We start from the raw sequence: 26443 nt of genomic DNA on the forward strand, positions 1-26443 counted from the left end.
CTGTGGGCTGGGCGGTGGAGGGTGCTGGTAGAGGCGGCGGGAGGGAAGCAGAGATCCGTTTCTCCGCGCCTTATGGGCGATCCCAACGTAAAAGCCGCCGCTTAATGTGTAAGCACCGAATCGTACCAGTGTGAGGCGCCAAGATGGCGCCGCCGCCTCTCCGCCCGCCGCTATTCTCACACGGTGTGGTGGTTTGGGCAACGCAGGAGTAATTTCTAATGTTTGGGAAAACCGGTGTCTGAATTGGTGAAAATATTTACCTCACGTCCAGCTGTGGTATGTGCGTTTCACGGTCTCAGTGATTTTCGACCTCGGCGGGTGCGGGGACGAGGAGGAACGAGGCCCGGGCACTTGACCCAAGCTGGCCAAGGGGATTATTTCATTCAATATAAATTAGAAAGTTCGCCGAGGAGTTCTCTCTCTCCCTTAATGGTGGTGGTCCATAGAACTTCTTGCCCCAGTCCTGGACCCCTGAGCCCTTCCCTTCCTCCCAAAGCCGTGGGGCTTACAAGGTCCCACATTTGCTGTGCGCTGCTGGGAGTGCGCAGCTTCTACTGAGAGAATGGGCTGAGTATAATCCTTCTGTATTTTATATTGGCATCGGGATCAATATTGGTTCTTTGGTGTTATTAGTGTTAATTATCTAGTATTATTCTGTTAAATCTGGTTATATTTCAACCTCCGGGGTTTTCTTGTTTTTTCCCCGATTCCCCTTCCCAGGTGGGGAGGGGTCATCAGGTGATAGAATAATTATCTAAATAACAATAAATTGTTGTGGGTTTTTCAAACCATCCCACACCGATGGTAGTTTGACCCTGTGGTAAATGAGATGAAAATACAGATTTTCACGTGTTAATCCCAGTTGCGCATGACAACGTTTAAAACCAGAAGGATCAAGGGCAAGGGGGGGGGTCTCCGAGTGGCCCTTACCCTTCTTACCATGCTCTCTCTTGCAGGCGCAGTGTCGCGGTGGCGGGAGGAAGGCCGCCTGGCTGTCTGGCTGCATGTCCCCATCCTCCAGAGCGGGTTTGCGGAGGCAGCTGCTTCGCAAGGCTTTGTTTTCCACCACGCCGAGGAGGGCTCGTCCACCTTGACGCTGTGGCTAGGAGACGGGCCCAGCCGGCTACCGGGGTATGCCACCCACCAGCTGGGGGTTGCAGGTTAGTTACAAAAGCGGTTGGACCCACAAAAAGCCTTTCAAATGAGCTCTTAGGACCAGGTTGAGTAGGAAATTAACTGTTCCACTGCACAACCAATGCACGGAAACCAGCTGCTTACTGTTTGGGTAGCTTTACAAAGTGAAGTGTGTCATTGCACCTGTACGATCCTGTGTGTTGTTAAAAAACAGGCCAACAAAGAGAGAGGTTTCTCAAAATGATTGCAGTTTGAGAAAATTGTAAACAGCTCAGGGAGAAGAAAATGTGGTCCTGAAGCTTTAAAATTGACCTCACAAATGCTGTTTTTAAACACCATTTTGAGAACCATATCTTGGCTTTCCCCTTGCAGGTGAGAGAGGTAGGAACTTCAAGGTTCAAGCAGTTTTTTAAAAGTGAGAAAGTAACTCCAAACTTCCTAGAAAAAAATCATTTCTCTGCTTCCCGTTCTTACTGTAGGTGCTTAATATATGCATCTGCCTAAACTATGCTGATGTTAAGGTCTGTAAATGGGGCAAACTTGACCCAACAGGGATTGTTCAGGAGATAGCACAACTGTTAGCCTAAATTGCAACAGTCCAAAAGCTGCTCTAAGCCGTGCCTAGAATTCCACACCCCAAACAAGTATATTTTACAAACAAACATCTGGACACCATACTTTTACCCGTCTAGACCTCCCACAACCACAGTTGGAAAGGAGTTGCTCTAAAAACTGAGGAAGTTCCCAGGGAACTAGGTAAGATGGTGTCCCGTTTTTTTTATATAGCACAGGACCCTTAAGGAACTGATGATGAGTCAACTTGAACTCAGCTTCGACTGCTTTTGCCTTCTCTCTCAGCAGTATTCCACAAATATGCAGTTACCTGTACTCTGTAATTTCCTGTAATCTGGAGTAGTACCAGTACCCCTCGCTTACTGGTGAAGGTGATGTAACACTGAGCAGTTATGGCAGAGGGACAGTCATTCTCTCCTGTTAACAATCTTGACTTGTTTGTCCTTGGCTTGCAGGGATGTTAATTCTTCACCAAGTGGTGTTAAGCCTCATAAATAGCAATTTGAAAAATCTAGTTAGGAAGGACTGATAAAAGCTGGATTATTCTATGTAGCAGCAGGTCAGGTGAAAGTAATTGGGGGATACAAAACAGTGCTGCCGCTATCTGTAGTGGGAGTTTTCAGTTACAAAGCCGGCAGAGGGCAGCGTAGAGGCTGAAGACCGGCTTGGATTTTTTCAATGGACATGTTAGAGCATGTTTTCCTGAGGTATGAAGACCTCATCATTAAAATATGTGGCATTAAACTCGAGTAAGAGAATGCCTTCTCCTAGCAAAAGCACCGTGTTACTCCTTATATTTATAACTTGCATGTTTGAGGAGATATGACTAACTGAAAGGGGATTTTTCTGAAGTAGGTTTTGCATAGCTGAAAGTGCTATTTAAAAGAAAATCATGCAATAAATGTTTTGTGACCCTGATGGTTATCAAGAAGGACGTAATACAAGAAAAATCATAACTCTGAAAAACTCTCAAACATTTGAAAAACATGAAAAATGCACTTTCAAAGCATAATTTGCTGTTGTACTTTGAGATAAATACTTTGCACTCTGCAAGTAGGAAAATACTTTGAGAAAAGAAAATGTTTCACAAACGCAGGTGTATGAATTTCATAATTTATTGCACAGATTTAAAAATGGCACAACATAACAATGTGTATTCTTTGCTACCACTTTTCACATGTGTACATTTTTATTCGTTATTGGGAGTTTCTTTAAAAGAGGTAAAGACTTAAGAAAGGCATTTGTGCAGATAAACAAACACTGTGTGTGAAATAACGACTGCAATATTTTTTTCCTTTGTTCCACTCACTCTCAGTGGATCTGGAACACATTCCAAGAATACGCTAAGCCGCGTGGATACCACATTATCCATTATATCTTTTTACTTCAGGAAGGAGATCCTGGGTAGTGGAAGGGCTTAGTTCTACTTTTAATTAATTTTATTGAAATAGTTATTTAAATATATGCATTTGTATTGTGTGTATGTGCCAAACCCTAGGCATTTTTATTTCCTGCACAAAAAAACCCCAACTTTTTTACAAAGTTTCTGCAGTAAAGAAAAGCAAATCTGGTGATGAGAGTCTTCATCCCAAAGCTGTGGCCAGTCAGTTAAATAAAGGACTTAGTCCCTTGAGCATCCTGAAAGGAAAAAGCAGAGATGCTGAGAGTGGTTTGCGAGCCTGCGGGAAGGCAGCACAGGGAGCAGACAACAGGTAGCGAGCCTGCATTGCCAAGTAGACCAGCAGCTGGTTTTCGTCCTGTCTGGAGTTTCCCACACAGTGAACGCTGCGCAGCCTGGGCTAGTGCCTCGGCATCATCCAGCCGAGTGATGACAAAGGTGTGAATAAGCAAGGTCAGGTCATATTTTGCCAGACTAGATCAGAGTCGCCAAGCAGAGAGTAGCAAACGTTACTCATTGGGCTTGGCCATTATTGTTTAGAAATAGTGGAATATGTGATGTGTCGTCCAGCTAACTTACTGCATCCGTTTGTAGGCGGCAGGATTTTCCAAATATGTCAAGGCACGGAAAAGCTTCTGGTGTATGAAATGATTAAGATGTTTTTGAAAAGCATTTCCAAAATTCTCCACCTCCTAGGAGGAAGTGGTCTGCCATCCAGAAAGTGATGCGTTTGTCAATATCCCACATAACAATGGCATAGGAAGACAAGTTGAGGAAGGAAAGTAAAAGGAGAGGAAGAAAAGTAAAAGTCAGTCTCTTCTCCCTCTAGGCATAGTATAATAAGCCTTACAACACAGCTGTTATTTTCATTGCTACCTACCTTATTCTAGTTGTTGAAACAAAGCCATTCGATTTGAAGAGAGAAAAGGGTCTCCACGCACTCATACACACGATCATCAGCCTTAGCCAGTGCTGTTACTTAAGGAAACGTGTAAAATGAGCAAATGGATAAATGGCAAACTGCACAGGAAGATGGAGTTAGATAGGTTACGATGGTCCAAGGAATCAAAATTGATTTAAAAGCAGTTCCCAAGTTGTTTTACAAAGTAATACCTATTCCTGTCTGCTGATGTTTACAATGCAAGCAGTCATGTGTGCGCTCATTACATGGATGACAAGTGCTTTTCAACTCTGAACATCTTTTCATACATACTTACATCAGTCATAAATAAAACAGGTAGAATGAAGATATTTTTCCCCTGTATTACTCATTGTCTGGAGTTGTCTAAGGGATTTTTTTATTGTTATTAAATAATTTTCTTACCTATTTCCCAAAAGAGAACATTCAAAACAAAGCAGTGTTGCAATAGCAATTACTTGCTTAGGTTACAAGTCTAAACCTTTCCAGAAAGTCATCCTGGCATTGGATGATTTAAAGCTCCAGGTACCACAGTTGTAGCAAGAGGGAGAGTTTTTGAAACCACAGTTCAGAGCCTGCAGCCAAGCTCTCATCTCAGTGATACCAACCAGGTGTGGCCCAGGGAGCTTCAGCAGAGGGACTCCTGAGTTACACTTGGGAAAATGAGACCAGGCAGCAAATCCTGTTAGTGTTTTTTTTCTTTCGTCTTGCGTGGGATTTAGGTATCATCTAGCAGAGGTTCTGGACGTCTCGCAGAGAATTCCACTGCCAAAAATTACATTCACAGGCATCGATTTCTGGGGAACAGAGGAGAGAACGTTCTGTTTGATTCAAACTGCAGTTTCCTGGCTTCAGCAGTCCTCCTTGGTCTCAGCACACCATTTGGCTGAAGAATGTCTTTTCTAGAAAATAATCCCTGTAATCACAGCATGCATCAAAGTTGCTTCTGCTTTCCTTTTGTTCCCTCTTTTAATCAGTACAGTACTTGAACCTGGACACTGCTAAATATTTGCAGGAGGAATGAAATCATAAAGTCAGAAGCCATGGAGAGGCAGATATGTGACTATGCTTTTAAAGTACGCCCTTTGACATACCTTGAAGGAACATTGGTATTTCATCTTCTAAATATTCCTCCTACACATAAGTCTGCCACATATTATTAAAAAACAGAGGATGTTTTGAGCTGGACACTCATGCCTTAATAATTCCCTTCTCTGGAAATACATCCCCATAGCATTTTAAATGCATATATCATCACAGATCTGTCCATATACTCTTCCTCCAGCTGTAAAATGATATAAGTGTTTTTTTAGCATTACATACTAATTTGAAAGCCACACATGACTGATGTGGAAAAGAGCCTGGTTAAGTTGGACCACTGTACTCATTCTGCTCGCCACAGCGCACTTTAAAATCTGAGAAAAATACCCGTTTTAAAGGGAAGACATTTTGAAAGGATGAGCAATGAATGTGACGTGATGACTAAATATGAAAGCACTTGGGTTTCAAAAAGCAGGAAAGCTTGTAATCTGTGGGAGAAAGTCATGGGCTGAGCATGAGGACACAAGGAAAAGCTGAACTTTTCAGTAAAAAAAATAAATCTGGATGTATGAATCAAGTGAAAGTGTCACTTTTCCACTTGGAAGCAATGCTTTTTGATCAGCAAATTGACTCAGATTACTGTGCAGTTCCTATCACGAGTTGTTAGCTGGGTAGTACAGTATGAGTTTATAGTCACCCCATTGAACATTATCAGTATAGTCAGCCCAGTGAGTTCTAAACCTTGTGTATTATTAACCAGAAAACAGGCAGGAATTTCGTCACGAATTTCGCTGGCGAAAGGTTCTCGCCCATCGTGGCTACTCAGCCAGAGTCACTGGAAAAATTTCTGTTATTTGAGCAAGATTACAGGCACGTCTGCTGAAGCAAGCCGCTTTGCTAGATTATTTGGAAGATGTCTTGATCTTGCATTCTTTAGTTGTGATAATATTAACACGAGCAAATTTTTCTTTTCATTTCTTGTCTAATCTGGAACTTAAATGCAGAAAGTATTTATCTTGGTACTGCTAACTTTGAATTTTTATACAGGATACTTAACCTTTTTTCATATTTCATTGTCTATCAGTTTTCCACCAACAAACCACTTTCTGTGATTCATGCAGACATATCTTGCTAACTGTAAACTGAGTATCATTAGGCATTTGTCCTGCTTTATCAAAACATGTTAAATTGTGGTTGTTAAGACTGAATGTAGTTATCTAACATTTAATCTTGTTCAATATTCTCTCTCTTCTAGGTGCTGTTCTAGATGAAAGCACTGGAAAGGTGTTGGTCGTGCAAGACAGGAATAGGGTAAGTTTGTTATAGGATTACAAAATAGAGAAGTTCATTTAGATAAGCCTACTCTGTAGTATAAAAACAAAGATGGTCATCTTTTCATGCCAGTCCAAAATTGTGATAGTTAACTTGTGTCTGGGAACACGTCTGTCAACAGATTGCTGTATTGCATTTGAAGGGGAAACAAAAGCTGTTGGTTTTGAAAATCAACAGCTTTGTTGTTAGTTATAACTGGCAATTGAATCAGCAGAATTAAGTATCCTTTCTCCTGATCTTGTGTTTGGATCTATGCAGGCCTCTGGAAAGCCCCCATGGTTCAAAGCAGATTGTGGGAGAAGGATTCTGATTTTGTTTGGTTTTGAAAATTCCAGGCACGTCTGTGGCTTTAAATAAGCAGTAACATGGTTGGCCATGACCTGGAGACCACCTTTGTACAGCAGGTGTAAAGATCATTAATTTCTCACAAACTGAAGCACTTGACCTCGCTACTGAGAGTACCAAACCAGAGAGGATTAGTGTGGTGATAGTGGTATGTGTGATGTGGGTTGAGGTAACCAAACATCCATCACTGGTGATGTCTTCCCGCCTCTATCGGGCCAACCTAGGTTTTAATGCAGCAAGTGCAGAAAGCTCACAGGCTCATTAGCAGTTGTCTGTGCTACTCCATGTAAAATATACTTAGCTTCCATTATGATTTCATTAGCAAATCAAATAAGAGTGCCTGTAGCACAGTGAGATTAACTGCAATTGTAACATGGAAACAATCAAAACTTATATATGGTAACTGAAATATACTTGGATGCATCATTTTCATTTTCTGTAGTTAAAACTACGCCAGAATCTCACTGGCTACATTTTTCTCTTTTCTGAAAAAGCTACTAAGAGATTTCTCCTCAGGACCCAAAACATCACTTCAGTTCATTGGTAACTACAACACAGTTAATGAGCTTCAATGAAGGGGTGCTTTCATAGGCAGGTTCAATCATACAGCATGTTGAATTTATAACACAAGAGTTCAGAGGAAGAGTAACACCCTTTTCTTGTTTCCTGTAAACTATTAATTTTATATTTTTACTTACCACAAAGTAAAATTTCAAGGACTTCTCTAGAGCAGGACCTTCAGGGTTACGTTCAGTAATTACCAATTAAAGCATAAATCCAGCATGCAAGCTATAGGCTCCGAAAGTACTTCTGGTTCTAACGTGTCTCCAGGAACAGAACAGTGCTTGTAAACTGTAGAAATGCTACCTTTAGTTTTCCTTTTATGCACACAGAAATTAGAAAACTGCATGCATACCTTAACTAAATATCTTAAACAAGTCTCAAAGAGTAAAAACAGAAATCGCAGTGCATTCTGCATATGTAGAAGGAAATAGTAGTTTCCCAAGCCCAAGATGCTCAAGGTTTAACTTCTTAATTCTGTGGTGTTGTTAAAGCTCACCCACAGCCATTTGAAGTGCAGATATCTCTATCCAGTTTTACAGTGAGAGGTCAGGTGCCCTTTTCAGGTTCTAGGTCCGCTTCCGTACTTACCAGACAGGAACTTTTGGCCCCAAAAGACGAGAGGAACAGCCTGGCACCACTCCTCCCTCCAGCTCATTCTGAACAGTGGGATGAGTGTATTCCAGGTCAACTATTTCAGCTCACCTTTCCAGAACAAAGCTGACACCTAGCACACCGAGCGAGGAAGGTGAAAGGAAAAAAGCTACTGTTTCTGACTGTCCTCTTTACTGCTCTCTTTTATGGGGTGGGTAAAACTAAAGTGTATGAATACCCATACATTTCACTGCAAGCAAATTGGCTCAGACAGCGTCTGTTTCCCACTCTCAGTTCCACCGCTCCTCTCCCTTCTCTCTCCCCACATAATGAACGATTTCCCTGAAATGGTGACTTTTAATACAAATGATGTTCTGAAAGCTTAAAAAAAAAACCAACCCAAATTTAAACAGCTATTGGAATTTTAAGAGCTGTTTGGGTTTAATCATGAAAGGACAATTCCACAGCGCGCAAAGAAAAATTTCCAGGAACTGAAAGCAAATCTGAAAGCCAACAGACAAATATATGTGTTTTCCATCTGCACTATTTTTAATCTGTTACTTTAAATTCCTATCCAAACCCTTTAAGAGTGCCCAGAAAAAAAAAAAACATTTCCAATGTAGTCGGTGGGGTTTCAAGCCACTGGCAAGCACACAACTTCCCTCTCTGTGCTGCACGTACAAGAAAAGCTACCTCTTTTTTTCCCCAGAGTGTACCTTTCTACTGCATTAATTTCTAGTTGAAGGTTAACTTCTTCCTACATAAACTTTTAATAAGGAAAGAAATAAAAAGGGTAGTACATAGGTGTAAAGGTAAAGCCTACACATCTTGATGCATTTGCAAGAGGTGTAGGAACTGGGACTCCTTTACCAGTATCAATAACAGCACTGAGTCTGCACTTCAAATTGTGTTTTTAAGGACTGAACTTTATTGCAATTCAGTAAATGTTTCTATATATAAATCACACACAAGGCCTCAGTTTTTGTATTCCATGAAAACAAACAAGTTACACTAAATGGTTATTACAGACACACAAAGTCATCTTAAAGCCAGTGCAGTATAGAACAGTACTACAATCGTAATACCTGTTTGTAAGATTAAATATATATACATTTTTTAAAAGCCAAAACCATGGAAGTGGAATACATTAGTGATTAAATATAAGATTATATAGTCTATAGCAGCTTTTTTTAATATTCAACTACTCTTGTCTAGTTATCTAGCAGCAGTGTTGTCTAATGACTGTTAGACAGTTTGTATTTTCAATCAGTAGATGTTTTTGTTGGTGATCAGATACCTCTGATCACCACATTAGCAAGAACAAAGAAGTTCCTACTTAAAGCCTTACTGATGTTTGTAAGAGTAATTATAATACTGCAACTTCGACTAAAAAAAAAGTCACGTTAATTGTCTGCTTCATATTACAGTGTACAAAACAGGCTGCGTACTTCATTAATATTTTTTTCCTCCAATACAGACTCTAAACGCGTGGAAATTTCCAGGAGGTCTATCTAATCCGGGCGAAGACATTGGTAAGTCCTAGGATAACAGGTCAGATGTCAACAGAATTATAAAGACATTAACAGTGCTGAAATACAGCGTGACCTGCATCACTCCTATGACTAATCGGTTCTTTGAATTAATGGTGAATAGATGAAGTGACACGATCCCATGACCTTAATGGTAACAGAGTAACATTATGTTCAGGGCAGAGAAGCTTTGTATTTATAACATTTACCCTTTTCCGCAATTTCTTTTAAATGAGTGCTTGAAGCCAGCTTATTTTTTGTAGGCTTGCTGGATATGCTGTAATATGAGCCAAAAGTGCAGAGGACTAAGGTAATCAGTATATAACCCAAATAAAACTGAAATGGCGAGCTCTCAACTCACACTGGAATCCAGGGCAGTGAGCTCAATGATGTAGTGAGCAAAAATTTCCACCTCTCCATTTTTACATGCAAAACAGAAATAATGCACTTGCTTCCTTCCACCCTTGTTCATTTGATTTGTTTAGACTAAGAGCTCTTTGGCACAGGACCAGCATTAAGTGCAGCACCCGAGTCGCAGGCACCTACTTTCAACCAGAGACATAAGGCAATTCTGTATTAAAAACAATGCTGATTGGAGGAAACCTCTCATGCATCTCTACCCAGAGTAGCACCGGTGATGATGAACACTGCTGCAGTGATGAACAAACGAGGGTGTTGACAAAGAGAGAGAAAATGGTGCTTTTTCTCCTTGTATCTCGCCCCTTAAAATTATGATCCACACACTGGTTAGTTCTTAAGTTATAATGCTGTTATTAGGTACATCTTAAAAGTTGTATATGCTCACATTAATTTAGCCCCATATCAATATTCAGATATGAATACATTCTTCCAGTAACTCGAAAATGTAGAACTCAAAAACGTTGCCCAGAGCAATGCAGCATCTTTGGCAAACTGGGTATCGAGACCTTAGAAAGATCTGCTATTTTTAACAGTCCTCCTACAACAACATGTGGAGGGCTTGTATTCCAGTTCATTATTTCAATATGTGGACAATTTCTAGTTAGCAGGATACGGCCAAGTTGTAGTTTTCATAACTCATGCGTCACGTTTTTAAGTCTTTTTGTCAAACACGGTGATAGAAATCAAAATTATTTGCTTGACAATGCAAATACATGTAGTGAAATGGATTCACCTTTTCAGGAGAATCTCAAGTGCTGTGTTGTCTAGCCAGGCTCCTTTTCACTTCTAGGAGATACCAGAGGGGTTTTTGTACTGAGGGAAAGAAGGGAGCAGCACTGGCAACAGCTTCCCCAGAGGAACGCCGAGTAAGCCACTGACCATCCCGGCCGGGGCCTGGATGTAGGTACTGAGAAACACCTGGGAGGAAACAAGTCTCTTACAGCTCCTCTCCTGCCACGACTAAATTATATAATAACAAAATTTATGATTCTCTGCATCACATCTTAATATTACAAGAAGATATAAATTATTGAAGCATAAAATATAATAGAGCCTCATTTTACTTTTTTTATCCTTACGTCAAACCTTATAAACTCACAGTCATTTAAGGGACTACATTTCAATGTACAGTTACAAACTGCAGTTACAATGCTTGAAGATCCTGTGATTATATGAAGTGACAAAAATATATGGTTGCCTATTTTAATGAGTACAAACTGACTTGTGCAAGTAATTTGAACAGTTTCATAATGCAGATTAAGCAAAGTGCAGACATTTCTGTATTTGAATATTTCTGAAACTCAAGCCCTACTGTTTCTTCTAGTTTAACTGTCATTATATATTTTTATATATACATACACATTTAAATAAAAGGGAAACAGAAAAAGGCACTTTTATCTAAAAGCAAAGCTTAAAGCTTAAATGAAATCCCTAATTATTTCATTTTTCTTACCATAGCCTGCCTCAGCATTCCTCATGACCTCAGTTGTTTACCTTCTTTGACCACTTTTGGGTAACATAGCCTGTTGCCTAATAGTTAAACCACTTGCCACATGGAGTCTCCTTCACAGCCTCTATTTTAAACCAGAGGACTGCAGAGGCCTCTCTGGCCAACATAAAATGCAGTCGCTCCAAGGGTCAGCAATGGTAAATGAGTACCTTCTCCCATGTACTTCTTCCCACATGCAGTAGCCTTTTAGCTAATTAATACTGTAACGAAGTCACAAACATAAATGTTTGCAGGCACCATGTATTAATGGCTCTCCAATCCCACACAGCCCTCTATATACTTGGTGTATACCTCACACAGCTTATTCCATTGCAAGATGGAAGTTGAGCTGAGGCAGAAGCATGTGCAGAATCAGGGCCATTAACATAGAGTCGTTTAGCCTCTGCTGGATAAATCATTTTGTTTATGTATTGCTAGCCACTGTATGTCCTGAAATTATTTCCAGTATTTGAAACTACTCCTGCTGGTCACCTCTGACATATCAAGATGCAAGCTCCCACAGGAAGGCAAATCTCTAAGTCTTGTCAAATGTATTTTGCTTTTGGAAGTAAGCCAACACACTCATTTCTTACTGAAAATGAGAATGAACTAACTGAAGCAGGTAACACTGCAAAACAGCTATATGCATTTAGCACTCAAACAAGATGCAACTATGAGTTTACACAGATTTGGAAAAAACTAGTATTTTGCCTACAAGTAGGATTTGACTTGACTACAATGAAACTGCAGAATTTGGGGAAATTAGTGAAGTATCAAAAATCTCATTTGGGCTCTTCAATTTAAGCCACTATTCAAGAGAAAAATCTTCTCTTTTGAAGAGTGCTGGATAGATGGGTCATTCTCTGGTTGCGCTTGCAGTACACAGACCCTCTCGACCCTTGAAGTTATGGCTACTTTTGTAACACATATCACTGCGCCTGATGTACACAAAATGTACACATGCAGCATGGATGCAGCCTATTTTCTGCAAGAACAAGCTACGTGCTATACTGGTATTATAGCACGTTTCAAATGTCACTAGACACTTAAGATGCATTTTGAAAAGGACTTAGTGCCAGCTTTCACTTTCTGCAAATAGTAGTCTTATCCATTTTGTTACATCTTGCAGCAAAGTGCAATAGAACTTAGTGAGTGATCTGAGATACAGGGGTTCAGCTGCACGGGGTCTGAACCCGGAACTGGGTAGAGGCAGGGAGAGAGACGGGGGCGAAGGGTCAAAGGACTGAAAAGAGGGTGCAATGCTATCTTGGATTAAGAGATCTATGGAGCCAGCGACCATCAGAATGTCCACTTCAAACCCACACCCTGTACAATATTATCAAAAGTTTCTCAAGTTCATCATTTTGTAGGATATACGCAAGCAAAGCAGGCAGCAATTAGAATTGTTCAGGGACCAAAATAATCAGCTTATCCTTTTGTCGAAACAAACAGGCTTACATTCTGAAAAGCTTATGAAGCAGAACAGAGAATGCTTTGTTAGAAATTTTCCATGATCAAAAGGTTTAGACTGTTAAGCTATTCTTATATGTATTGTAAGGATTGCTCTTTTCACCTAGGAGACACAGCAGTTCGAGAGGTTTTCGAAGAGACTGGCATCAAGTCAGAGTTCAAGTCCATCCTAAGCGTAAGACAGCAACACGAACATCCCGGAGCCTTTGGGAAGTCGGATATGTACATCATCTGTCGGCTGCAGCCCTCCTCCTTCAACATCAGCTTCTGCCAGCAGGAGTGTCTGAGGTGCGAGTGGATGGACCTCGATGAGCTTGCTAGGACGAGAGACGCTACCCCCATCACAAGCAACGTAGCTAAGCTCTTACTTTACGGATACCGGGAAGGGTTTGATAAGATTGATATAACCATGAGAGAGTTTCCAGCTGTCTACACAGGCCGGTTCTACAAACTATACCACAGGGAGCTGCCCGAGTCCTACAGAAACATTACATGATAGCAGTAATTTCACATTTCATTATATTAATAATTTAGAATTATTATTGTAGTGTTATTTAGACCATGTTAAAATTATCCATGGAATTCTTTTTAGGTAATTATTAGAAAGTAATTATTTATTCTCTAATAAGCTATAGAGATATAAATTATTTTTAAAGGTAAATATTGCTGTAAGTGTGCATCAGATTTGTTTTCCTTTACTCTGTAAAGCAAACATAAGGTAAATAAAATAGTTCTACACAGATATATCTAGCAGAAAACAGAAGTGTTATTAATCCTGAAGATGTATTTTCCGAGTAATTTTACCTCCACACACACTGGCACAACAGGTTTAAAGAGCAATATAAAGTCAGTATAACAGTCTTAATCTGCTAACTGCAAAAATAGTTAATATCAGCAAATAATTGCTTATATTTTTGCTACTTCAGAGAGGACTAGGAAGCTCGATGTCTTTAGCGCTGTGTGGCATATGTGCTCAGAATCCGCCATGGAAATCAGCTTTTAGCAGACATGGGAAGAAAAAGGATAGCTTTCTGTCCGGGTCCAGTTTTTGGTCCAGGTTTGTACTGTCCAGTTCTTTTCAGTGCCACGTACCAGTCAGAGTATTTCCGCGATCGGTAAGTGTTATAGTTATTAGATTCCAAACGCTCAAAAAAGAAACATTCCTCTGTTGCACATTTCTAAAAGGGAAAAAGAAAAGGATTATTGATATTCTGTCACAACAAATCAATTCTCCCAATTCATGGGACTAACCTACTGAAAATGTAAGAAATTCACATTGAAGGTTTCATGTGTAAAGTGTTATTGTTAAATACAGTTTTTAACTACAATTCATTTACTGTCTTTAACACAGACCAAGCAGATTCTAGTTTGTTGTCACTGTGTAGGTCTTTGTTCTGACTCGGTTCGACAATCGAAGAACCCTGTCCCTGGGCACTTACTGATAGATCCCCACTTCCAAGCTCAGCAGTTTTGTGATCTCATCCTAGGTTATAATTTAAGCAAAAAGAAAAGCGGGATATAAGACAAAAGGCACTATTTCGCTTGCCTTCCTCAAACTAACCTTTTTATCAGTTAGAGAAACAGTATGCCATAGTTTCAGCCTTTACCTATTCTTTTCTAATTCTGAGGTTTAGCTGTCCTAAAGTCTGTATTTATAGTGCTCTGAAACAGTGGCAAGCCTGCACCTGTTCAAGATATTTTTAAATTCAAAACTTGTAAAATAATTTTAAGGAAAGATCAGACTTGGCAAAGATGTCTGTTCCACACAGAGACCAAGCATACTCTACTAGCGTTTACAAGTACATCTATGGAATTATTCTGCTTCTGGAAGTAAGTCTTCAAAACCAAATCCACCTATATGGAATTATAACATGCCTTCACACCTACAAGTAAAAAAGAGGGTGGTTCTTCACACGAATGATCCCATTCCTGTCAGTGAGATCATGCGAGGCAGGCAGCATCTGTTGCAAGACTTGAACCCACAAATTCTGCTGGATAGCTATTACTGCCTGGGGACTTAGCCACCAAGCTAATTTAACTATGACTGGTATTTATAGCTGTTCATAGTCCACAGAAATCAGGAATGTTTATTCACTTTCTGAAATCCACCACCAAGAAACCACATGGTTCCTCTGTTCTCAAAAAGTAACAGCTTCAAGTAAGATCTCGTTCTGTAGGAAGAGGATGCCTGAGGGTGTTTAACTGCGTTTATGCCAAAGCACGTTCACAACAGCAGAGCGCCTGTCAGCGGACAGCACTGCGCTCTCGGCAGGCAGAGTAGCAAACCCGCCTGCAGAACCGGTGCTTTAAGCAAGAGACAGTATTTTCTCAACTACAAAGATGGCAGAAGGTCAACACCACAGGAACTTACTGGAGTGGGCGGGGGCACTTTCTTTTCATATACACCATCTGTCAGTCCCTCAATTCAGTCATACTCGTTTACCCAGAAAATTTTGGGGAATGCCGGAGGAGGAGGAAAGCTAGTCATTAGAAAGGAAGCATGTGAAATCTTGGAGAGGAGACAGGGAATGTGAAGCAATTCCCTAAACGAGCAGGGATTCTCGTTACAATCTGCTGTCAATACTCATGAATACATAAAGTATCCACCTAGAACTGGAAAGTGAGCTCAGAACACCTAGACTTCATACAGTATGCACAAAAATAGAGAAGAGAATATGCACATACTAGAGAAGAGTAACTCCTCATACATGCCAAGTTTCTGTAGCTACAAGCAATTCAGTCATTCACATGCAGTCTGGAATAAAATTTGTCTCCAAACACGTCTTCAAATAGAGGGGTTTTTCCTCCACTTCAGTCATTTTCAGATACGAATTCTGGTTTCTAAGGAAAAGAACTTACAAGAGAAAATCCATATGCAATTTCTCATTTCTGTAGCTCACTGATATTTTTACATTTCAAATAGCAGGAATCAAATTAACAATTTTCCTATGATTTGTATTTTAAATAAATCTTCCTCAAGATAAATCCTATTTTAATGGCTTTCATTCCAGCAATGTGAAAACAGATGCATTAATCATCTCAAGCCACAGATCCAGCCTGAAACAGATCACAGTAGCTTTAAGAGTGCACAGAAACCATATTAAAAAAAGAGAAGCGTTTAAGAACAAAACCAAACTTTAAGCAGAGTTTAGGCAAGTTCAGCACAATTGCCCAAGCTGAAAATTCTGGCAAAGAGACCACAGCAGCCGGCTCACGCCTCGCCTTCGCCTCTTACCCGAAGCGGTGGCACCTCTGCAAGTGCCAAGAGAGGTTTAAAAAAGTAAAACAGATTACACTCCTCAGACAGATTTTCAGGCAGTTTATGGGTGTTATAAAAAAATAATCAAAAAAGGGTGAAAAGAGAGAGAGAGATAAAAAGAAAAAAGATTTCTTTTTTTTTACATTCATAAAGATATTTTGAAATGTGCCATGTGATTCGCTCTGGAGACTCAAGTTCTTATTTCTCCGCAAAGCATACGTGATAGCAGTGTCTCCTACAGTACGTTGCCATTGGAAATATTTTGACACAAAAGTGAACATTTAGGTGACAAATGATAGTTCAGGCTTTATGACCTATGCATTCCTTAACATTTGCCAAAGGCGACATTTCGGAAGCTGGACCGCTGCCCAGCAGAGTGGGATGCCGGTCACCGGGTTGTGAACCTCAGCCCCTGGAAAAACCCTGATATCAATGGGGTTGTTTTTTTTTTAAATACACTGTGGTCTCAGCTGCATTCAAAGCGGTGATCTGGCAGCGAAAGCTTTCACAGCACATCATGAACTACCGCAACTCTACAGCCCTTCATAAAAAAGGAGAAAGGAAGGGAGAACACTTGAGATGTCTGAGCGACTAAGTAAAACGCTAAACACAGGAGTTTTTGCCATTAGCAATGTTGGTCATAGCCACGCTGGTACCACACTCTGCTGTGTGCCACCGCTTACCGTAACCAAACCACAACAACTGCCAAAACCCCCCAGGTGATTCACCCAGGGCAGATTAATTAACTGAAAGCGGCAGCAAATTCCTACTAGAAAGTTCTTCCTCCCTCATTTGCACAGCCAAACGCCACCCCATTGATTGATTTTTCAGTGCAATATGCATCTGCCTTAGTATTCCATTATGCCAATTAACTAGTTTTTACATTTTGGACTCAGATCAAGAATTAAAATTCCTTAAGTTTGTTCATTCTCAAAACTGAAACCAGAGGGTTAACCTGTAACTACCACAGTGCATGGAGCGTGACCAGAGAAAGGTGATGATCATATTTAGCCTTTTTTAACTGCAGAAGGGTCAGGAAATGAAGGTTATTCTGACAAATATTCTTGTACCATAGTTTTAATCCACAACATCAAAAAAAGAAGAATTTCCCTTCAAGTCAGGTCCTTCAGTCTGGCAAAATCTGTCCGGTCATAGCAAAACCACATAAGCACGACAGAACAAACAGGTCGTATCCTTAAATAACAAATTACTTCTCGTGAAATATAGAAGTTAGTCAAAAGTGCAATTCTTCCTTTCATCGGAAATTTTGATAAACTTCTTCATGAAATTAAATGATCAAAACCATTTAATTCTGTAAAATGAAAATATTCCATTATTATAATTAAATGAAACTGGAAAGTCAAAGTGAGCCATATCAGAAGTAAAATGTTTCAATTTTTCCATTAAAAATCTGATGGAATAGATACATTTCTGCACAAATATTTTTAGTTAAAACAGCATTTTCCAAGGGGAAGTTTTGACTAGCTGCTCTAACAACCTGCCATTTCCTCCAGTGACTGACCTGGTAAAGATTACCTCTTCCCCACAACAACGGAGTCTGTTACTAAACAGAGAGCATGAAACTGCTAAACTAAAAGCTGTACCATCCCGACAAGAGCGCGATCCACTGCACCACCAGGCAAATCACCAGGGTAAGCAGCGATATGCGGGCTACGCAATAAATCATTTTGCAAAACTCAGAACAAACCACAAAGGCATGTCTCAACAAAGTAATTACATAAACATCCAACTGCACAAAAACCAGGACTGAATAATAATTTGCAAAAGTATTTTTGAAGATGTTGATATATTTATAAAACAAGGACACTAGACAAATCGACCGTTGACACTGAAAAGTAATAAAAAAGAAGAAACAAAACATATTAAAAAGGACAGAATAGTACTTGAGTGACCAGTGGATTAGAGAACTAAATAGGTGCTTAGAAATTAAAATTCCGTAACGCTGTAAAAGAAATAACCAAAGGTTTCAGCAGATATGAATTCATGTGCACTGACGAGATCACTTCACCACAATGATTTCCAGCAGACGCTCTTTCAAAGCTCTCCCTGAAACACAGCGCTGCTCAAACTGAAAAAGAAGTGCTGGCAATTAGGAACAGTTTCATGAACACGTTTATAGGCAGAAAACAGTAGAGGCACAACTGGCCACAAACTGTTGGAAGTCATAGTACAGAAATCCTGGTTGAAAACATGGCCTGTACTGCAGAAACTGATCATGAAATTGCACAAGTGTTCCTTAAGCTGAAGAACAAAATCTTAAGAGCAGAGTTTTCACCTATGAATAGCAAGAATGAAGAGCTGTAGGAAGTAGCGTTTGCAGTAAATACAATTCAAGTAACACCCACTTCCAGAAACAAAGCAAAACCAAACCAATGTTTTATAAGCTCAAGTGAGAAGGACAAAGTGACGCAACTGTACCAGATTTTGAGAGAGTAATTCCGAGTGAACGGCAGATACTTTCCGAGCACGTCGTCTTACAAGAACTAAGCAGATAAAAATCGCTGCATACAGCTGCAAGGGAAGCATGTTCTACAACCGAAACCCACCCTGCAGCAATAGGTTGGAAATGCCAAATATAAACACATCCAGGTGTTTATAATTTTACAAATGGTGCTAAATGCCCTATTTTGACTGTTCACTGCCTCTCAGGGTACGGAGGGCAATTTGAACGGAAAGCCGAATGCCACCACGCCAGCGCCACAGGAAATTCCCAATTATCCTTAATTCAAGAATAGCACAGTGGACGACTACTCACATTTTCTTTAACTGAGCTGTCACACAATACCCGAGTAAATAACGCTGTAACTTGAAACAGGTTCCTTAACTGTATTCGCAGCCATACACAAAATGGGCTTCCTGGAGCCAGAGACACGCGGTGCTGAGGAGCACACCGGGGACCCCGGCTCGTGTAAGGCTGCTGAAGTGTTTGGTTTGTCTTCAGACTCATTTCAGTGAGGCAGAGGCAGAACTGAGGCGAATCAGAAGCCACTTCTGCAGCCCTTGGCACGGGTCTTTCATTAGCTGTAGTTCAGCTGGGGTTAGGAATGCACTTTATTATTAACACCCGTTCCTGGTGGGGACTTCTACAGAAGCTGAATGGGGCTGTGTTCAAGATACCAAAGCATCAGGGATTATTTCAAACTGAAATTCTAGTAGGATGCCCTGCAGCGGTCCTTCACAAGGGCTGAAAGTTTGTCTGCACTGAAAGTTATAAATATGGACGAGAGATTTACAGCATCGATGCCTCATAAGCAAAATCAATGTTAACTGCAGCTCTTAGAGCAAAATTATAATCTAGCTCTAGGAGACCTTATTAAGTTTCAGTCTGCTAAACATATTGGCTTGAAAACACAGTTAAAAATGAAGCTGATGGCAGTAAAAAGCATGGAGTTAAAACTAGTCTCAGTAGAGATCAGTTTAGTTTACCTACATTTAATAACTTTATTTTTTAATTTTATCATCACATTTTCAAAAATGTTTTTCTCGCCAGTTTTCTAGTTTGGAAGTATACATGACCAAAAAAACGTGATTCTTTACACAGAGTAAAATGAGAAAACAGTATCTACAGATTACTATCAAAACCAGAAAAGTCAGAATTTTAAAAAATTGGTGTTACTTCTGCTTTAAATGGCTCTTTACAATCACTTTCTGTGAAAGTGGAAAAAATTACTTGTGGAGGGGGGAAAAAGGGAGAGACTTCATTTTTCATTTGTTCTTATAGTTTCTTTCTATACATGACCACTATAGTTTTCTTCTCTCAGACAGGCTATTCCAGCTAAATTTTGCAGTTTCTAGGCGGGGGCAGACATACCCATCTCTTCCTAGTTCATAGTTCAATTAATTGACGAAAGTTGTGCAGAGCTAATTTCTGCCTGATAAATCACACGCAGAGAAGCTGAGTAAGTCCTGCTTGATACAGAGTGAGGAGAGGACCCACCAATAGACAGACACATACAAGATAAACATTAAGAAAATGCTGCTTACCAAGGCCAGTAACCTGCCATCCTCCTTCATAGCCAGAAAGCGGTTCGCGCTTACACCTTTGATTGACACCACGCCTCTCTCTTCTGCTTGAAGCTGCAGTTTGACTGTGAACGAAAAAGACAAAAGTAAATTTTCACAGCTATCGTGGTATTTCAGCACCTGACAGTGAAGCCTACTGCTTCAAACCTAAAGCCAGAGAAAGCGTGAGCTTCAGCTTGCGGGAAAGAGAGTAAACTTTAAACCTCTCGCTTTCTGATCCCCATTTTTCAAAGAAAATGCTCATTACAAAGTAAGCAGCTATTGTCAAATTGGCAACAATAAGCCAAGCGAGTTATCCTATTTTCATTCCACATAAAAGCAATTAAAAAAAAATCCATAAAAATCCTTTAAGGACCACTTATGGCATGGTCAACTGCTCATAGAAAATGGAAATTTTTCATGTCAATTTTCTTTTGAAGGTATTTCTTAATGCTCGTAGAACAGCATGGGACATTGAACACATGCAACTCTATACAGCTAGATTGTCAGAGGGGCACGAGTCTGCACTATGATTAAGACTATTCAGGACTGTATCACTTGCTAAATATTCTAGCAGTTCCCAACAGAACAGTATCAATTAGTTTACATCATACATCCAACAAGTGATTAGAATAAACAAACATAACTGCAAAGTGGATGAGGATAGCAAAGACACAAGAAATGGTGCTATACAAATTAGGAACCTGAAAAGGGGGTTTCTATTTGAACCAATTATTTTTAAAAAACTGAACAGTCATGGTTTTTTTTTTAAAACCTGTCAGGTGGTATCACATAGCTTTTTGCTACTACCTGTGGATTAACACGAAGTCTTCTAAACTGATTTCTCGTCTAGTTTAGATTAACGCACAAATGTTCTCCCCTTTGCCTGTTTCAAGCTATGAGCCAAAAGCAGCCTCCACCTAAATCCAGATAAGCTGTTTGCTATTTTTCTTCTTTTTTCTTCCTGGGTTGTTCACATCATTGTATTCAAAACAAAAAAGGAATCAAGCCTTTAAGTGGTTAAAACAGCAGAGCCAGGAAGTTGCATCTACGGTACATTTCAGCCTGACTTCAACAGGAGTATCTGTAACATTGTACCTCCAAGTTCAGGTTTCTCAACCATTTGCTACACAGGATGGGGAATACCAGAAATACTACAATACAAGGAACTACTCCAAATACCAGAGAAAAGTCCACCAGCCACCTTTTCCGTGGCTTAGGTATTTGTGGCTGAAAAGAAATCTAAACACTGTGTTGGAACTGCCTTTTTTTTTAGCAAAGAAAAGGAAAAGGAAGCGAAGCACACATTGCCCTACGCCTCACAGAAGATCCTGTTCTATTCCAACCATTTTTAGAACATCTCCCTCTGAAAACCTAACTTTGATTATTTAAAACATCACTTAAAAAGGGGTAAAAGGCCCATATAGCAACTCATATGAGCTCTTTCGACTGCCTGCAGCTTGACACTTGGTCCTTCCCCCCTTTCACAGAAAATATGTCCATTCCCTGCAGCTCCATCCCATCGAGCCAGCTTGCACAGGCAGTACAATTCAATCTGATTTCTGCCAAAAACAGACACAACCATTTCAGTTACAGTAGAACACAAGAAACTGGATCTCCCAAAATCCTGCCCGAGGTTTTCCTCAATTCTGGATGGCCATTATTTCCAGTGAAACCCGCATCTGCAAACCCTCTCACTTAAAAAAAATAATAAATCGATTAGAAGCAAGACCAGAAGAGTACTACTTTTTGGTGCAATACTGTGCTTTCATCCACAGTTCCGCTAAACGGGGATTTTTAAGAGCAACTATACTCCCCATAACAGGAAGCAAGATCACTGCAACACGGGCATCAAAAATGAGGGAGAGCTGAGAAACAGCTTCTCACCTTCTTGGGATGTATAAAAACAAAGACGACTTTTGTCAAAGAACTGCAGCAGCTAAAGAAGGAACAAGCAGGATGTCACAAGCTGGTACTGGTTATGTGTCCATCAGGTATCCGAACAAAGGATGTGACTCATGTGGTGCGAGACTATTGGTGTTTCCAAAAACGAACTGAACTGGAACTTATCCTGCCTTCTGCTTGCATCCCATAAATTATTTTGGGAATGAGTTAAAAACATTTTTTATGTGAACAGACTATACAGAGATCTGACCACGATAAAAGCCCAGCTAGCGGAACTGACAGCTGTGCTCCATTCACTCAAAAGTGCTCAGCCAAGGACTTCCATCACTTTGTGTTTGCCCATTTCTTCCTCTGAAGCCTTCATGAGAAACACGTACCTGGTTCTGTACAGCAAGACTGGTATTACAGCATAGCGGGGAAAGTCTGATGGGTAATACTGGTATACATCAGCGCAGAGACCAGCTTCATTCACCTACCTGCTTTTGTGGAGTATAGAGGTTTTGCTATGTAATGATGCAGTTTTAAAAAGCCTGACCTTTTAAGCCACTGGAATAAATGCCTGAAGCGACTGTATATTTTGGAACGGCACCATCTCTTGAGATTCAGAGGGAGGCTGGTGCTTATTTGGCTTTTGGTTGTGGGGAAAAAAGATTTTTGCAATGCATATGAAACTTTCTTGGATTACTTCTGTTGCTCCTAAAGACAGGACTGAAGAAACTCCAACAATAAGAATACTAGGAACATGAAATCTTTACGATAATTGCTGCAAACCCTTTTTTAAGCATTAAAATTACTTCATCTGATTTTTCCCTAGATACAGAGAGAGATCAGTAAGAGTTACTTGTAAATCCACTAGTTGGTATACACAACTGAAGCCATATTAATACAAATACTGCACTCTAAAGAAAGATAAAATGGTTTCTTATGAATTGTGTGTCTGTTGCCATTTTGCACAAAGAAAAGAAAAAAAAACCAACAAACAATTCTCATAATTCACTAATAACTCCAGACTTCAAAGGAATACAGAAACCTCTTGCAGTCATAAAATGTTAGGTGAAATGTTTAATTTCATCCCAAAATCAAGTATCCAAGATACCTCCCTCCTAAGTTTTTAGACCAAAATCAGATTTGTGAACAGCTTCAAAAACCTTCAGTGCAAGTCCTTGCCCTCTGGGGAAGCAAGAATATGGAGAAGTGCTCTGGGCAGGGACTGGGGAACATGGTCATTTCAGATGTGCCCAAGCATACAGTTTTCACCGCACACTTAACAAGAAACAGCTGTGTGAAATATCTGAAAAATATCTGAAAAGTAGTATTAATTACTGCAGTACAGACATTATGCTTCGTGACTTTCTCCTGACAAAAAAAAAAAGCACACCAACTCCTACAGCCTCATACTGGGCCAGAAGTTCAGGTTCTGTGAAAACAAACTTTTAGTAAACATTTTTAAGGCCTGTAAAAATATTTGTATAGTTTGGATAAGCTTGTGGGAAGCGTTACTCTTTAAAAAGCAAAAAAAAAAAAAAAATTTCCTGCAGAGTCTGAAAAGCACTGCAATACTGAAAGCCCCCATAGCAAAATCAGCTTCACTGGATTTTCCTCTCCAACTCGAAAAACACATGAATAAACAGAGCCAGACTAGTACTCTAATTTCAGTGTTATTTTATGTTATTTTATGTTTCAGTGTTATTTTATGGCTTTATTAATGCAATGGAAGTATCTGCCACGGTGTTGAGTTGATCTGGAAATGCCAAGATACAACAGAGCCTTACTCATCGAACACATTTTGACCGTGCAGTCATCACCAGAAGCAGTATTTTAGGTTTAGCTCAACGCAACTTGGTACAATCAGTCATAAGACAAATGAAACACTTGACACCAATGATCTGTATCCTTTGCAGCCTTTAGGTCACCAACAGCAATAGTTCAGACACGGGCCATCATTTCAGATCTACTCATAATATTTGTTTTCAGCATCCTTGAGCCTCAGAAACAGATCCATGAAAGTAAACCAATTAAGAAGTTTGTAATCCAAAAAAGTAGCACAGATTGTTGTGAAACAGCCAATTAACGAACCAAGGGCCAAAATGGCACATTTTCCCAGCTATTCTGGCAGTCCTTTTGGAGGGCCCCCCTGCAGCACAGCAGTAAGTTATTTCACTGGTCACATTCATAGCATGCCCTTTAAGTTGTGATGAACACCAAGTGCAAGGCTGTGGCCGATGCCTGCTGCTTTTGTGACACCAGAGAACTCAGCACACTGAGCAAACATCTTGCAGACTGAGGCTAAGTCATCACAAAGTTATGAAATAAAGAACATCCTATCCCAGTTATAATCTACGCGACCTTTATGCACTGACAACTAAAAAGGACTCCATAAATTTACTACTACTTTCGTATCGCTTCATAATAAGCTGAAGTATGATCCATCTTCCCTTTTTCTGCTGAGTAAGAAGAAATGAAGTGCAAACCAAACAAATGTAATTTCATGCCAGGGTAGAACCTCTGAGGAAGAAGGGTAAAGTTGTATCTTTGGGAAGATATAAAAAGGGTTAGAAAACACAAATGGAATAAAGTTAAGGCACTGAACTATAATTCAGGAGATGGATTTTAAACCGTCCTCTGACACAAATTTCTAATACTGTAAGATAACTTACGGAAGTATCCTAAATAAAACTCTCCTTTGAGCCATTTCCTTGTTCCTGTATTCAGCACGATCACAAACCTGTTACCTGAACAAATGAATCAGTTAACAAAATGCAATTTATGGATATAACAATGCGGTCCATAATACTGCAGTGAAGATTTTCCCAGAAGAAAAGATACCAAGCCCAGAAAAAGCTCTGACAAGCTGCACAGTTAGAAGTGCAAAACCAGTTGTGGCATCGTAAGATGGAAAGAGAACAAGCTGCATAAAGACAAAAATTCTCAAACCAAAATTAAATTAATCAAGAGATATTTATAGCCTGCAGAACAGAAGGCATTAAACACATTTTTAATCAGAAGGTGACTGTTTAAAAGCTACCTGGCTCAAAATCAAGAAATGCCTATAAAGTTTCAATTATAGGGAAAAGATAAACAATATCTGAAAGTAGACGATGAGCAAATATCTGTGTGCTCACCGTGCCCGTAACATCAGGAGATCCCATCACACACTTCTCATTAGAACCACATTTTCCAATTCCTCTGTGCTTTACATAATGAACATGAGAGTAAAGTACCACCAGCTCTGCCACAGCCTTTCCTCAGTTAACTCACCCACAGAGCAGCTCCATCCCCCAGGTAAGATCATAAAACTCAAGCGTTCAGCGCAGGAAAAGCATGCAAATGTGCAAATCAGAAATTTTTAATAACGGGTCCAGAGATATTTTTTTTTTCAGTAATTCTGTTATCATAATGAGTTTTTCTAAAAGAAAAAAAGTTTTTCTCAAGTTTCACAAAAGGATTCCTATACAAAAAAAAAAAAAAAATAAAATCACAAGCTCTTTGTCATCCTCTTGAACTGCAAAATGCTTTCCACAGGCAGACTGCATCCAAATCCCGTCTCCAGCTGCTGAGGGTGGTGCACCCCATTTCCAGAACACGGGAATTCTGCATCTTACAACAGCCAAGCTGAGAGAGCTCACTGACCCCCAGCTCTTCACCACGATCCATGGCAACCTCTGCATCTCAACCCAACAGTGGAGACAGAGAACATCATTGGTTTGTCAACAGTTTTTCACAGCAAGGTCAGTGAACCATAGCTGAGAGAAAATAAAGGAAGGCTAAATCCTGTGAAAATTTTGACCATGTTCATTTTTGACAGGACACGCAAAAGTTTTGGAGTCCTAATGCAGCAGCCAGTTGTGTAACATTATTATAGCTATCGTTAAAGACTGAGATATATATATATATATATATACACACACACACACACAGCCTTCTAAATGTGTAAGGGTAATCTAAGACTCAGAATTTCCAGATTTTATATTAGTCATATGTCTTCTTGCTTATAATACCATCTACATCTCTATATGGCAGATTATCCAAACAGCTACATTTACCTAATCATTAACTAGGAAAACACATCACTTTGGATGTAGCTTGAGTGAACCTACTATGCTTTCCAGTAGTATAAAAAAGGATAGAGGTGGAACAATTTTTTTTCACAATACATAGAGGCTGTGTTAAGAATATGTATTCGCTGATGTTTTGGCTGAAGAACAATATGAGCAACAGGGTAACTTGAATTTCCACTAAAAGCAGTACAATTTGTGGCATTAAAAGATGTTGAACCACACTGCAACATGCGCCAAAATGCCTGGCAGAGTTTTCCCCACCTCCCACTCACTACACACAGCCCCTCCTGCACAAATGTAACTGTTGCGGAGTGCCCATATATACACACAAATGACCATACAAGTTGAACCCGGGTTTTTTTGCCAGCTTCCCTTCCATTAACACAGGAAAT

At 39.9% G+C, this 26443-nt stretch overlaps 2 protein-coding genes across 2 annotated transcripts in view; one reads left to right on the forward strand and one right to left on the reverse strand.

Annotated features, from left to right (window-relative positions):
• The first annotated feature begins 143 nt into the window (after positions 1-143).
• On the forward strand, positions 144-13526 carry NUDT6 (nudix (nucleoside diphosphate linked moiety X)-type motif 6). Its single transcript, XM_009887891.1, has 5 exons — positions 144-183; positions 957-1160; positions 6322-6377; positions 9376-9430; positions 12914-13526. Exons 1-5 carry the CDS (start codon positions 144-146, stop codon positions 13300-13302), a joined length of 744 nt encoding a protein of 247 aa, XP_009886193.1. The 3' UTR covers positions 13303-13526.
• A 272-nt stretch (positions 13527-13798) lies between these two features.
• The window catches only part of FGF2 (fibroblast growth factor 2 (basic)), a 30656-nt gene continuing 18011 nt past the window's right edge, over positions 13799-26443 (reverse strand). The window contains exons 3-4 of the mRNA XM_009887892.1: positions 20071-20174; positions 13799-13984 (exon numbers count right to left, since the gene is read on the reverse strand). Coding sequence (XP_009886194.1) covers positions 13799-13984; positions 20071-20174 — 290 coding nt within the window. The remainder of the gene's footprint in view (positions 13985-20070; positions 20175-26443) is intronic.

Source organism: Charadrius vociferus, unplaced genomic scaffold (genome assembly GCF_000708025.1).
Source record: "Charadrius vociferus isolate BGI_N301 unplaced genomic scaffold, ASM70802v2 scaffold806, whole genome shotgun sequence".
NCBI lineage: Eukaryota > Metazoa > Chordata > Aves > Charadriiformes > Charadriidae > Charadrius > Charadrius vociferus.